Genomic DNA, 14,031 nt, shown 5'->3' with positions numbered 1-14,031 from the left:
ATGCTGCCAGCCAGCCAGGAAGGGGACTCTCTGGAGACCATTTAGGGCGGCCGGGTGCATTCTTCTCTGCCACCCAGGCCCAGGATGAGGAAAACCCAATCAGATCAGGATCAGGGCTGACTTGGAAATGACCGTATGGGAGCGCTGGGCACAGAGTTCCCACATCTCTTCTTCCAGTTCCCATATTGAGATTAAAATGAGAACAACTACAGGAAATATGGGGAGGAATAAATATATTTAATATATTTAATACTTAGCATCAACTAAAAAGTAATATAAAATTACAAAACTTATATTTTGTCATGAATAGCACGTTTCTGATAAGGACCACTTGGATTAAATAGAAGCTTCCGGTAAATAAGGACCCCGTCGGCAATACAGCACACTGCTGTCAGGAGTCCAAACACCTGGAAACAAACACACTTTGTCACTGTGGTGGCCACAGTCTGGAGTTCGGTCACTCACACAGGTTTTAAGTGGTCTACCCACTGGCTTCCTCTCCTGCCAGGGCCACTTCCACCTAATACTAAAATGGGAAGAGACTTCAGAGATCATTTCATTCTCATTCCCAAGTTTTCCCAATACCTGCCTAGAAAAAGGGAAAAGATAACTTAGGTGAGCAGAAATAATATTGAAGTGGTGTGGGCTCTCAAATACTTGCCTGGATCTCTTGACTTGCTCCCCCCATGTATGATTTAAAGCCCTACGGAAGATATTTAGTTATCAATCAACGTTTCTACCCCAAATGTTCAACTGCCTTTCTTACTACAAACTCTACTGGAGGGCCAAAGTTAACAGCAGCTCCAGATTAAACCAAAGGAACAGTAGCTGTGATAAACACTTTAGAGAACTGGAGTGATAAGATGATCCAAAGTGAACTCTTAAAGGCTGGGGCTACATCCACTTAAAGGGTGGGATTCTAAATAGGCCTCAGGGGGAAAAAAATAAGGTAAAGGGAATAAACTAGAACTTGGTCTTTAGGTACTCTGATGGCTATTTGAGAGCTGGTGCCTGGGCTGGAAAAGAGGGATATCATTCCTTGCGTGCTATTTGGTCATTTCCGTCCAATGGCCAGGAAGTCTGGCCTCTTGGCTCTAGATACCACTCCATTTTCCATCCTGAATCTCAAACTCAGCTTCTTAGGTTCTGACCACACTGAGTACTTCCTACCTATCCTTCCATGACTCTGGTACTCTGCATGTTGCTGGTTCCTCTACCTGGAACCATCCCCCTCATCTCCCCTTTATTCCTGGCAAGCTGAATTTCCACTGCCAGAGCGAGGTAGTTGCTTCCTGTTTTCTGTGCCCTGTAGTACTCTGTCAATAGCTTATATACAGCTGTTTACATTTCTCTTTCCTGTATTAGGCTCTAAGCAATCTGAGGTTAGGGTAGACTCATGTTCTAGTCCAGTGCTGTCCAAAAGAAATAGAATGTGAGTCACCAATGTAAGCCACATAGTTTTTTCTAATAGCCACATTAAAAAGAAAAAACAAGTGAAATTAATTTTAATAACATACTTTGTTTAACCTAGTATATCCAAAATATAATTTTAATTTGTTATCAATATAATAAAGTTATTATGAAATAATCTACGTTTTTTGGTAAGTCTTTGAAATCCAGTGTGTATTTTACATGTATAGCTCATCTCAATCAGACCAGCCACATTTCCAGTGCTCAGTAGCCACATGTACTAATGACTACTGCATGGGACAGCACAACTCTATACTTTGTCAGCATCTGCTAAAGTGCACCTTTGTAAACAATGAATCAGTGAATGAATGAGTAAGTGAATAAAAGTACCATTGACTTTTGAACAACATGGGTTTGAACTGCATAGGTCCACTTAACACATGGATTTTTTTCTGATAAATATAGTAGTACAGTCCTATAAATGTATTTTCTCCTCCTTATGATTTTCTTAATAACATTTTCTTTTCTCTAGCTTACTTTATTGTAAGATACAGTATATAATACATATGATATAGAAAACATGTGTTAACTGTTTATGTTTTTGGTGCTTCTTGTCAATAGTAGGCTACTAGTAGTTAAGTTTTTGGGAAGTCAGAGTTTAAAAAGTTTCAGCTGTGTGGGGAGTCAATGTTGTTCAAGGGTCAACTGTAAATCCTATGCCTTGTCCCTCTTTCTCCATAGTAGAGGGATAAGATTATTTTTTTTGTTTATAAGTTTAAAAAAATATTTATTTATTTTGAGGGGGAGGGGTAGAAGGAGAGCGAGAGACTCCTCAAGCAGACTCCCTGCTGAGTGCAAAGCCTGACATAAGGCTTCATCCCAGGACCCTGAGATCATTACCTGAGCCGAAACCAAGAGTCGGATGCTTAACCGACTGAGCCACCCAGGAGTCCCGGGATAAGATTATCTTTAAAGATAACTGGGGGAAACTGCTGTTACAGCACTATCTTATTTCTAGAATAATTCTCATCCCCCATGAAGTTGCTTGGGGCTTAGTAAAGAGATGAAAAACCATGGATTGTGACATACATGACTGTCTGAGAATGGTTAGTTCTCCTAAGTGGCCCATACTATGGAAAGACGAGGAAGTAGGAGGGAGATTTATTTAAGATTTTTCTGATTCACATCTCTAGGTCAGAATCTAGAAAAGCCAAATGATTTTGAACCTCCTATAAGAAATCTCAGAAGAGTATCAGATGGAACTAAAATTCAATTATTTGACTCTTGTTTATTTTGGCTTGCCTTCCAGGATAAATTCTGATTAAACTGGCTTGCTTCTCTTCAAGCAATGTTCAAAACAAATCCTTTACTTATCAGGTTTCCTACAACCTTATCACGAGACATCTTGTATTATATTCTATCTGAAGAAAGCTCTGGACAAAGAATAGCTGAGCTCAGAGCAATCTGTCTCACCTTAACAAGTGGTATGTCTCCTTTTCTTTAAAAGGGAGAGCTTTGAAACTCATCCATGGTCTTTTGCTTGACATCAGGTATCTCAGAGCTAAGTGTAACAGATTCCAGTAGCTTTTCTCAGTCTAGTCTAGCTCTACATGTTGATGCGGAACATAGAGGAACTATTATTTGGTTAACTTCTGTTTTAGGGTGAAATCATATTCCTTCAGATTAATCAGGACATGTACTCACACAAAAGAATATTAAGCCACTAGGGACCATACACTGGCCTAGGAAACCCAGGGATGAATACAGTGTAGATTTCTGTTCTTATAATCTGTTTTTCAGGTAAATGTGAATACTAATGAAACCTGAAGCAAGAAATCAGAAAGACCTCCACTTACCCCTCCAAGGACTATAGATGTTGTGGTTTCTGGTAACAGTGCCAACACAGATACGATTATCATGAATACTGCTGCTACCATTGAGTTGATAATATCCTAAAACACAGAATAGAAAGGTCAGCTTTACATGAAGACTGCCAGAAAACGAATCAGCTGCCTAGAGATTTTGAAAGTTCCATCTTATTAAACAAATTTAGTTTTTGTTTTTTTTTGAAATCCAACTGCCCCAGTAAAATGACACCTATATTGTATTTGGTCTACAGTGATGCCTAGTGTGTCTCTTAACCTATGAGTGTGTCTCTTAAGTGTGAGAAAGGTAAATCATCTTTATTCTGGAATGGTTTATATCTGTTTACAAATAACTGTAGGCCGGAAGGTATTGTTAACAGAAATATCAGACTTCAAACTCCTGGTTAACTTAAAAATGTGGTTATTAAAAAGAAAATAGGGGCATATAAGTGGCTCAGTCGGTTGAGCGTTCAACTCTTGATTTCAGCTCAGGTCATGATCTCAGAGTCCTGAGATTGAGCCCCAAGTTGGTGGCTCTGTGCTCAGCTCAGAGTCAGCTTCAGATTCTCTCCCTCTGCCTTCTCCCTCCTCCCCCCCACCATTCATACACTCTCAGTCTCTCAAAAATAAAAAAATAAAAAATAAAAATAGGAAGAGGTTCAATGGGGACAAGATTAGATTCACGCAGAAAGAAAAAAAGCTCTCATTTGCAAGAAATATTGAGACTGTCCTAGGTTAATGTTCCTCTGTGTTGGATATTTTGCTCTGCTTCAAGGCAAGCCACACCTCTACTTCAGACAGTCCTGCCTGCTGTGACTAATTCAGGTAAGTGTATATGAATGGCTTTAGGTAAAAGTGGTGTTCTAGGAAGTGCAGACAACTACAGGAGAGAAAAGGATGCACCTGTCCTGAAATATCAGTGACCCTTAATGGTCATTTAAAACATCGTTTTTATAATGAAAACCAAACATCAATATACCATGGAGTAGAATGTTAATTACAAAAAAAAAAAAAAAAAAAAAGGGAGATTTCAAGAAATTTTGTGCCTGTACTTGGATACCACTGCAAAGCCCTGGGTTGGCTCACTGTGCTTTCTGTCATTGGAACACTTGAGGGGAACAGTCAGAGAAGGCCTGCACTACAGACAGTCACTGCAGCTTTGGGACAGTGATAAACATAATAAATCTGAATGTAGATGACCATGCCCTTTCCTCATCAGTGAAGACAGTGGCCATGAGGCAGAAGTTACCTTTCTCCACTGACACATTAATTGAAATCCTCAGCCATCTTTGTATGCTTCACTTTTGTTACAGTCGAAGAGCCCCAGGCAGCTTCTCCAGGGCTGTGCTCCAGCTCCCATTCCCATGCACCACTCTGCAGGAACCTTATTCTCTTCATGACGTTTCTTTGTCCCTGGCAGCTTTCCTCAACTCTGTGGCCCCTCTAATTATAGTTGTCTCTCTTGCCCTGCTCAGTCTAACCATTCCCTCAGCTTTCCGGTCACCTGTCCACTCGAGGCACACCACTCTGGTAAAGGGGGCCTCTAGTAACACATCCTGTGAATATATATTTTTTCCAGGGCTTATTTTTCTCTCTTTACATGTGACAGTATTCACCACTCTTTTTTGAGATGTTTTCCTCTCTTACCTTCTGTGACACGGGTCTCCCTTGCATCCTCTCCTGCCTTTCTCTGCCTCCTCCTCCTTTTCACCCCATATGTTGGCGTTTCCCAGTTTTACCTTCAGTTTGCTCTCCACTTTCTCTGTGCCATTTAGGCCAGTCCCAGAGCTCATCTACCATCACAAGGTGATGATTTCCAAAGCTGCAGCTTTAACTTCTCACTCTCCTGAGCTTCAGACCTGTTCTGAACATTTCTATCTGAATATTCCATAAGCAACTAAAACCTAGTATTTCTCAACTGAACTTACTGCATTCCTCTCCCTGACCCTTCCTTAAACCTATTCTTCTTTCTGTACTTCCTATCTCATTATCATCTCAAGATATTTAAATGGCAGGTATTCTTAATTCTTATTTCCCTAGTCCTATCAATTCTACCCATTCACCCCTTTCTCTCTAGTTACTGTTATGACCGTAGTTCAGGCCTTTATAATTTTCATGCCTGGATTACAGAAACAAAGTTTTAAGTGGTCTCTGAGACCTACCTCTAGTTTTGTTCCTCTTTAAGCCATTATTATACAGTTTCCTAAACTGTAAGCTGCTAATGTCACTCTCCTACTTAAAAACCCCTAAAAGCTTCCCATGCAGTTGGTTTAAAATGCATGGCATATAAAGCCTTGCATGCTCTGACCTCCTACTGCCTCCCAAGCCTCCACTCTTGCCCCCCCACCCCAACCCAGTGCCTCCACACTCTCCTGGGTATGCATCTATCCCAACATATATTACACTGAATTGCTCATCTGTCTTGCTTCCTGGCTATATTGAAAATTTCACAGGTATAAGATTTGTGTTTTGTCAAAGAACCCATTACAGAAGCTAGGATTAGCAGACACTGAACACTTGTTGAATAAATGATTCCATTAGATCAAGAACAGAGAGGAATCTGGGTTTCATAATGGAATAATCCCGTAGTTGACCATATAGCACCATTTCTCAGAGATTACAATATCAGCAAAGTTTGATCCTCAGAGATTTGGAGACTAAGTTTCAGTCTACACATAGACCACCCTCTCTCCCAGTGTATTCTGTTAAGCTTAGGGCTCCAAGTTTATTATGGCAACATGTAATAAGCTCCAGAAAATTATACTAAAATGTATTAGTTTTATTAACCTTGGAAAGCAGAATGTGAAGAGCAACTATATAACTTTTTGAGTCAAGAGGATATAGACCTCATGTCTTTGAAGAAACCCCTGGAATAATTTAGCTTAGCCCTTTCCGCTACTAAATGACATTATCTACTCTGAGGGCCAACTGACTAAGCCATTGTGATCTCTTTTCCTAGACTTCCCTCCAGCCAGGTCCAGCTCTAAAAGTGTGATCAAGTAGGAGTCTGGAGAGTTGCTATGTAGATCCTATTTCCCAGCTTTCTCCTTTTGGAACTTTTTCAGCTTGTGATTAGCTTGAAATCTGCATCATTGGCCTTCAAAGGTGGTTCTAGAAGGTACCACTTGAAGGCATGCTTAAAGATCCACAGTCCTCTCTCCTTAATGGGGGTTATCAGCTTGGATATTAGCACTTTGGAACCCAGGAGGATGAAACGAGCGCAGCCGAGGAAGATTTAAGTGCAGCTACCAGTCCAGCCAAAAGTGGGAAGGGCCGCAGGGGGTCTTAGGAGGGAGACCTACAGAGACAGGATACCGGAGATGAAATTTGGAAGAGGAGAGAGAGATAAAGCCACTCAATTTTCCCTAGAACTGGAGAACAGTCCAGGCGGAAGGGACGCGTTCACCTTAACTAGCATCTCCAACTTGCCTATTTTGACGGTTTCCAGAACCATTTAGGCACTTCACTGGGCAGTTATTCTCAGTGCTATAAGTATGGCAGGTGAAGTTCATATGCTACTAAATAAGGTTGTACTGGATGAGTTATTTAGCATTAATGATTACAGACATTCTTAAGTAAGATAACATTGTGCTTTATTCAGCCTCCCAGATTATTTCGGTTTTCCATTTAGTGATCAGGATGTGCAAGATGTGGATACTTGTGTCTCTGCTTCCATCTCTTTCCCCAATTTTGAGGCCATATCAACATGTACTTAAAAGGGAGGTACAGATTAAGAATGCTCTCTAATTTTCTTAGCCACGATCTTGAATTTATATTTCTTTAGAAGATCAACATTTAAGGAATTCTCCTAATAGAAGGGAGAATTCTCCTAATCTACTGGTAGATGGGGGCTCAGAGGAGAATTTATGCTCTGTGGTTGCTAAGGGACAATACAGAATACAGTAGCAGTGGGTAGAGTTCCTCCTTCCTAAGCCTATCAGACATTTCTTAAAGGCTTAAGAAAACTAAAGAATAGCTTATTAAAATGTCTCACTATGACAGGAAAAAAGTAGTTAATTTTAACAATAAAACTGAACACTTACAAGCAAAGGCCAAAATAAAAAGTCTATTAATCGATCAAGTCTCAGTATATATAAAATTATGAAAAAGAAAATAACAGTGACTTCAAATCCAGTGATGACAATGTATGGTTCAGGGGCTTGTGCAATGATAAAAAAAGTCATGGATGTCACATTTAGCGCCTATAAGGATAAAGAAAACATGATTTATTCAACGATTACTGAATGCAAGTTTAAGCTGTAAAAATCATTTCTAAAGTAACTAAATAAATGGGTTTAGGCCATATATACACACACCTAAAGGAGGAATTACTACAATGTATGGATGTTGCCTTCTCTTTGTGTTTTAGGGAACTAGGTGTCCCTCTCTGTTATTCCACTTGTACACCTAATACCATCTCTTCCCATATCTGTTCCCTTAGTATTTTCCCACTACATATCTTCTTTTCTCTCTCAGACCTTCAATCTCTCCTCACTGGCTCCTTTTCACATCATACTATAAACATATCCAAGTTGTCTTCTCTTAAAACACACACACACACCCCTTCCATTCATCCTGCTCCCCAAGAAATTCCTGTTTTCTATTTCTCCCTATAATTCTTTTAAAAAACATTTGTATACTGACTGCTATAATTCCTTATCATCTGCTCATCAGGACTTAACTCTTACCAATGTGGAATCTACTGTCAAACTTAAACTTAGAATGTTGCCATGAAAAATACTGGAGAAAAGTTTAAAATAAATTGTTAGAGAAAAACAATTCTCTGAAGAACCCTATGTGGGAACAAAGGAAAAAAAAAACTCCCAACAATTCTGATGCTTCACTTTTTACATATTTTCTCTAACCTAAATAGAATGCAATCAGAATTGATGAATATTTTAAGTAAAAAAAACCCCGAAAAGATAATTAATCTAATCCAATCTCCTCATTTACAAATGAAGATATAAAACACAGAAATGTTAAGTGACCTAAAGGAAAAATAAGCTGATGGGTCCCAGTGAGTCTGTCAACATCATGTTTTTAGGAGCTGTCATGTTATAGCTCTATCCAAAATCTCTATGTTATTGGAAAATGGTTTTGTCAAGAGTTTTCCCTGGCTAGACTCTTCTGATCAGTCTGTCAGCTAGTAGCATTTACACACTCTTTTTAACTTTAAATCTATATGGGCTACTTATTCATAATTCTTTCAATTACTTTCTTAGTATAAAAATACCCTACCTTTAAACTTCTAAATTGATCAGTTTGATTATATAGCAAATATAATCATTCTATAAGCCATTCTTTATAATTAATATAATTACAATTAGCAACATTTCACCTCAGACCACTTCATTTACTCTATTGAACCACAGTCTTGAGTTCATAGGTTATGAAATCTAGGGTCACTTTTTCAGTCCCCATCTTCTGTAAACTTTCTGCACCATGGAATTTGACACTGGTGATTAATCCATTTTCTTAAAAGTTCCTATGATTTCAGTCACACTGGATTCTCCCCCAATCCATTATTTACAGCTCTTCTATCATTACTCTTAGGCTTTGTCTCCAATTCTCTTTTAAATATCCCACTAATATCGCAGACATTTCTTCATCACTCTGTGGAAACTGCTTTTGCTCAGATTATTGATGATTTCAGAATTACTAAATTTAATGAACTTTAGTTTTTATCCTATTGGACTCCCATGGCTTAATTGCCATTGGCGATCTTTTTCCTATTTTTCTACTCCTTTGGCTTGCATGTCACTTTTCCTAGTTCTTATACAACTCTGTAACTATCCTCCCTTGGTGGGCTTCTCTCCTTTTACCCATCCTTTTAAAATGCTGGTATTCCTTTAGATTCTGTTCACGACCCAATCGACGAAAGTGGGTTCCTATCACAGATCAATCCTCAACATCTCAAACATAAATAGCCATTTGCAGTCTCTATCTGAATACCTATAGGAATCTCAAATTCACCATATCCAAAACTGAACTCATCTAGCCTGTTCCTCCTGTATGCACTATCTTAATTGGTGATACCACCATCTATCTTATCACCCACCCGAGAAACCTATTATCAGTGTTCCTAATACTCCCCAAAAATGATCGATCATCAGGTCCTGCTGATTTAATGCTAACCATTTTGGGAACTCACTCCCTCCTCTTTGTCCCTACAGCTACTGCCCTTCAGTATCTTCCCTGAACTACCACGACAAAGGTATTACAGTATAATTTCTAAAACGCAAATGCACTTCTCAGCGGCTCCCTGTGATCTTTAGAATAGAGCCTACCTCTCATCATGGTATTCAGCCTTCCATCATTCAGCTCCTGTCTACTTTTCTAGCAGAATTTCTTCACAGTTTATGCACAGGATAATTCCAATGTTTAATTCTCAAATTGAACTTCTGGTCCTCCTCCTACATTTGCTTTACCCACAGGCTTTCAGTGGATGGCAACTCCATCCTTCCAGTGCTTAGGCCAAAGACTTTGGAGTTATCTTGACTCCTTTCTTTTTCTTACACCACATCCGGTTCATCAGCAAATCATATTGGGGCTACTTTCAAAATATATCCCAAATATGACCATTACTTGTAGCCTACCCTGCCAACACCCTGGTCTGGGCCACTATCCTCCTTGCCCAAATTACCATAGCTCTAACTGGTCTCTTGGTTCTACCCTTGCCCTTGCAGCAATCCCCTCCTGTCCCTCTGACCAATCTATTGTCAACATAGCAGCTGGTCTATTTTTTTTTAAATGTTAGTCAGATCATATACAACCTTACTCAAAACCTTCCTCATCTATCACTGTGTCCCCAGTCACTCCACTCCTGTCATACTGGTTTCCTTGCTTTTTCTTGAACCCTTCAGGTACATTCCTGTCATAGGGCCATTGTAATATATGTTCCTTTTTAAAACACTTTTCCTCCAGATATTCTCATAGCTAACTCCCTAGCCTCACTCAACTCTTTGCTCAGCTGTCATCTCAACAAGGCCTAACCTGACCACTCTATTACTGGAATCTGCAACCTTCCTCCCCTTACACTGCTTTCCTTGGCTTTACTTGTCTCTTGTTCCATAGCACTTACAACTTTTTACAATACTGCATCATTTATTTATTGTGTTTACTGTCTGTCTCCCCTGCCCTCCCACCCCAATATGTAAACTCCATGAGGGCCAGGGATCTTTGCTTTGTTCACTGATATGTCCCAAGAGGCTAGAACAGTGCCTGGAACATGGTAGGCTTTCAATAAGTATTTGTTGCATGAAAAAAATAAGGCAACACTCATCTTGTTAAAACTTGCTGCATAAATCATGCTGTTTTTTTGCCTCCATGTCTTTGCTCAGGTGGCTACCCCTCAGACCCCACTCTATGTTCCTCTAGGAAGTTTCCTGATACCTCTCTTTCTCTTGTCCTTGGTTAAATGTGAGACTCTTTGGCCTGTCCCCATCTTACCACATATTATAGCTATCTGCTCATAGGTCTGTCTCTGACTAAACTGAAGAACTCCATGAGTCAGGGACTTTGTCTTGCTTGTTCTTGTTGTTCCAGGGCCTAAGTCAGATCTTAGAATACAACTAAATACTCTAAATGTTTGTTGAGGGAATTGATATGTCTGAAACTAAACATTTCTCACAAGATCTTGTTCCTCCTCCAGTGTTCTTCCAGAGCTTTCAGTACTGGGCATAAAACTCCAGACTCTTAGGTCACTTCTTCCCTGATTATTTACTCCTAACCCAAAGTAATCTTTCTGTCCTTTGAACTCCAGAGTAGTTTCCTAAACCTCTCTTATGCACTCTGACTTGTATTACATTACAGTCATTTCTCAGAATCACAGACTTTTGGTGTGTGAGGGACCTTGTATGTAGTTTGTTCTACGCACTCACCTGAGTCTGAATCTCTTTTACAGCATCCTCCCTAGGTGCTCATCTACACCTGTTACCTCTGCTGTTTGGGACTGTACTGCCTTCCCAAGTGATGTGGCCACTTAATTTGGGGAACTTTCCCAATAGAAAGTTCTTCCTCATATTAAGTGGAATTGTTTCCCTGTAGCTTTTAACTACTTCCATCTCCTCCCCTATAGGTCACCTCCTTAAAATTTAAAAATTATTTTTTCCTTCTCCTCCCACCTCCCTTTTTTTTTTTGTTCCTTCAACATAGTCTCCTGTGCCAGTCCCCACTTCTCTAACTAGCCAGGGCACCTTCCTCCAAATGATGGTTCATTCTCTCCAGACCTCTGTTCCGAACTAGCTGCAGCGCGCCCGGCACGCCTGACGCCCCGAAGCCGGCAGCTCGGCTGTCCTGTACGGGGTACAGGCGCAGCTGACTGGCCTGCTAACCTGGGTACCTGGTGTGCAGGTCCAAGTGGGGGCCACTCGTGCAGACATGCTTACTTGGCTTTATGAATGTGTCTGTGAACCCCTGAAGGGCAGGGCAGTGCCTTCTTTCTCTCCTTCTGCCCCCGGGGTGCACAGTGAACCGCCGTGCCTCTGGGAGGCCTAAGCTGAAAGAGAAGGTAGGGGATTCCTCTTTATACTTGAGAGCCATCTCCCGCTGCCCCTGAGCACGCCCCAATACCGCCCCCACCCGGTGGCCCGGCCTCACCAGCCGCAGCATCTTCACGTGGCCTTTTACGCTGAAGCAGAAGGGGCGATGCTTCGGCTTCAGGGTCGACATCATGCCTGCAGACTCAGCAGCAACAGCAGCACTTCTCTCCCTCACCCCTTCTCCTCGCCTCACAGCTCTGCCAGGTCTCGTGCGGCGATAGCAACCGCCACCGCCGCGCGCCGCCCTTCTAGGATTCCCGCCCTCGCGCGCGCATGCGCAGGTCACTGCGGCCCGCGCTCGTGCGCATGCGCTTCACCGGGCCCGACCGCTTGCCGCTCTCGCTTTTCGGGCTCCTGGGGTTCGCCTGCTTTATTTCTGCGGACCTAGCGGGGCGGCACGCAGGCCTGCCCCTCTCAGCGCCGCCCCGCTCCGCCCCGCCCCTCCAGGCACCAAAGACAACTGCTCTCCAGCTCTCCGTAGGGGCTTTCCTGTCATGGAGTCCTTCTGGAGGGGGTTGCAGGGAGGGGTTGGGAGTGTTCAGGAATGGCTGCAGGGCTACCCCGTACTATGAGCATCTCAAATACCAACTCCTTAGAGAGGATTTCCCTTGGACACCCCCTCTAGAGCAGCCACCATCACCTTCTTTTCACTTATCACTAGCTGATATATCTTAAAAATATAAATTGCACAAAAGCAGAGACCTGTCTTTGTCTGCTTCTCTCCCTGCAGGGTTCCTAGGGTCTGGCACATAGTAGATGTATAGTATGTGCAGTCTGAATCAATGGCCTGGGCCGCATACCCTGCCCCTGCCCCCAGGGGATCACAGTCTGATCCAACAGCCTCATCCCAAATCAGAAAAACGTTGAACTTAATCCTGAAGTTTATGGAGGGCGTGTTTGTGGCAGGTAATACAGAAAGCGCCAGATGGGGTTGTGGCTTTCTGATAGCAGATCTAGAGACTGAGTGAACCCTCTTGCCAATGACTTCCTCTTTTCTGTCCTAGAGGTGACTGCTAGCATCCTGCACTCCTGGGAGAGGTAGGAAACCCCTCCACCCAAGCCCTGGAATGGGCATGCCCACACAGTTCTAAGTGCAGCAGCTTAGGTTTCAGGGCCTGGGCCTGTTGAATTATATATACCCGTCTACCTCACACCTGGGCTGACTTTTTGCTACCTGACTATGGATGAGATTTACAGGCTTCCTTCCCACCCCCAGTTGTCTGTTCAGTGGGAATATTAGTTGTGCCTTTGTTAAAAGATAAACTGAGGTATATTAAACATTTTAAGAGTTTGAGCAAAAATTGATTTGATTTGGGCAGCATCCAATCTAGCAGATACGGCTCTCCAAGGAGCCATACAAAATGAAAAACTTTCATAGGCAAAAGGAAGCAGGAACAAGGAAATTACACTGGCAAAGAAGCTGGGTGTTTGTGGCAAGGTTACTTTGCTTTAGGGGATGGCAGGAGTCTATCAAGCAGATTTTACCTAACTATTGTTGATCAGGCTATTCCTGATGGGCTGGCCTGTTTCCATTTCTGGGAGAGCCAAAACAATTAAGTCTTGGTTTGGTGGGGTGGGGCTTAAATAAGCAACTCCATTTTGGGCCCTTGTCTGTGTTTTTTTTCTGTGTGTGTGTTTTTTGTTTTGTTTTGTTTTGTTTTTGTTGTTGTTTTAACACTTTCTTGAGGCATCTAGTACATTTACAGTCTAGACCCGGAAATGTCAAAGTTCAGAGGAAAGAGTGCAGGCTGTGAGGCAAGATAGATGCCTTGAATTCCAGCTTCACCTCTTAATGAATGCTTCTGATCATTTTAAACAAGTTACCTAAATTTCGGAGGATTCGCTCATAATCAGCTAGGATTATGGGAGTGACAATATCTACTTGCAGCATTGTTGGGAAGAATAAATGACACCCTAAGTGTGTGCCAGGTGCCTGGTTAGAACACGTGCTCAATTAAGTAATCTCCAATAATTAATTAACCAACCAGTTGCGGGTATTGTTGGCCATCCATCCCCCAAGCTTTGCCAAGTCGGGGGTTCATTCCGCCAGCGTCCCGTTAGCGGGAAGATTTCCTGGCTGCAACCGGCTCAGCCCGGGCCTTGAATTGCTTACCCTCTCGGAGAGACGGTGAAATGCGACAGGGTCTCTTTAAGAGAGCGGCCCCAGCAGGCGCCCCGGCGGCCGGCGCGGGGTTGGAGGCGGTGCGCTGAGCTCG

At 42.1% G+C, this 14,031-nt stretch overlaps 1 protein-coding gene across 1 annotated transcript; it reads right to left on the bottom strand.

The window, feature by feature from the left end:
* Positions 1-221: 221 nt before the first annotated feature.
* On the bottom strand, positions 222-13,073 carry LOC116644685 (chemokine-like factor). The gene is made up of 3 exons (XM_032424447.1): positions 11,874-13,073; positions 3,267-3,362; positions 222-407 (listed from the first exon to the last, which is right to left on the bottom strand). Exons 1-3 carry the CDS (start codon positions 11,946-11,948, stop codon positions 291-293), a joined length of 288 nt encoding a protein of 95 aa, XP_032280338.1. The 5' UTR covers positions 11,949-13,073; the 3' UTR covers positions 222-290.
* Positions 13,074-14,031: the final 958 nt, after the last annotated feature.

Source organism: Phoca vitulina, unplaced genomic scaffold (assembly GCF_004348235.1).
Source record: "Phoca vitulina isolate PV1807 unplaced genomic scaffold, GSC_HSeal_1.0 scaffold30, whole genome shotgun sequence".
Lineage (NCBI taxonomy): Eukaryota > Metazoa > Chordata > Mammalia > Carnivora > Phocidae > Phoca > Phoca vitulina.
The sequence above is the reverse complement of the archived record's forward strand: the minus strand, read 5'-3'. Positions and strand labels throughout refer to the sequence as shown.

What these genes read in the sequence shown, in the direction of transcription:
- LOC116644685 (XM_032424447.1), bottom strand. Translation starts at nt 11,948, where the DNA reads ATGATGTCGACCCTGAAGCCGAAGCATCGCCCCTTCTGCTTCAGCGTA. An exon ending in ACGTGAAGATGCTGCGGCTG is followed by an intron (nt 3,363 to 11,873) that starts GTGAGGCCGGGC and finishes TCTGTGTTTTAG; the next exon opens with GATATTATCAACTCAATGGT. An exon ending in CATCTATAGTCCTTGGAGGG is followed by an intron (nt 408 to 3,266) that starts GTAAGTGGAGGT and finishes GTTTGTTTCCAG; the next exon opens with GTGTTTGGACTCCTGACAGC.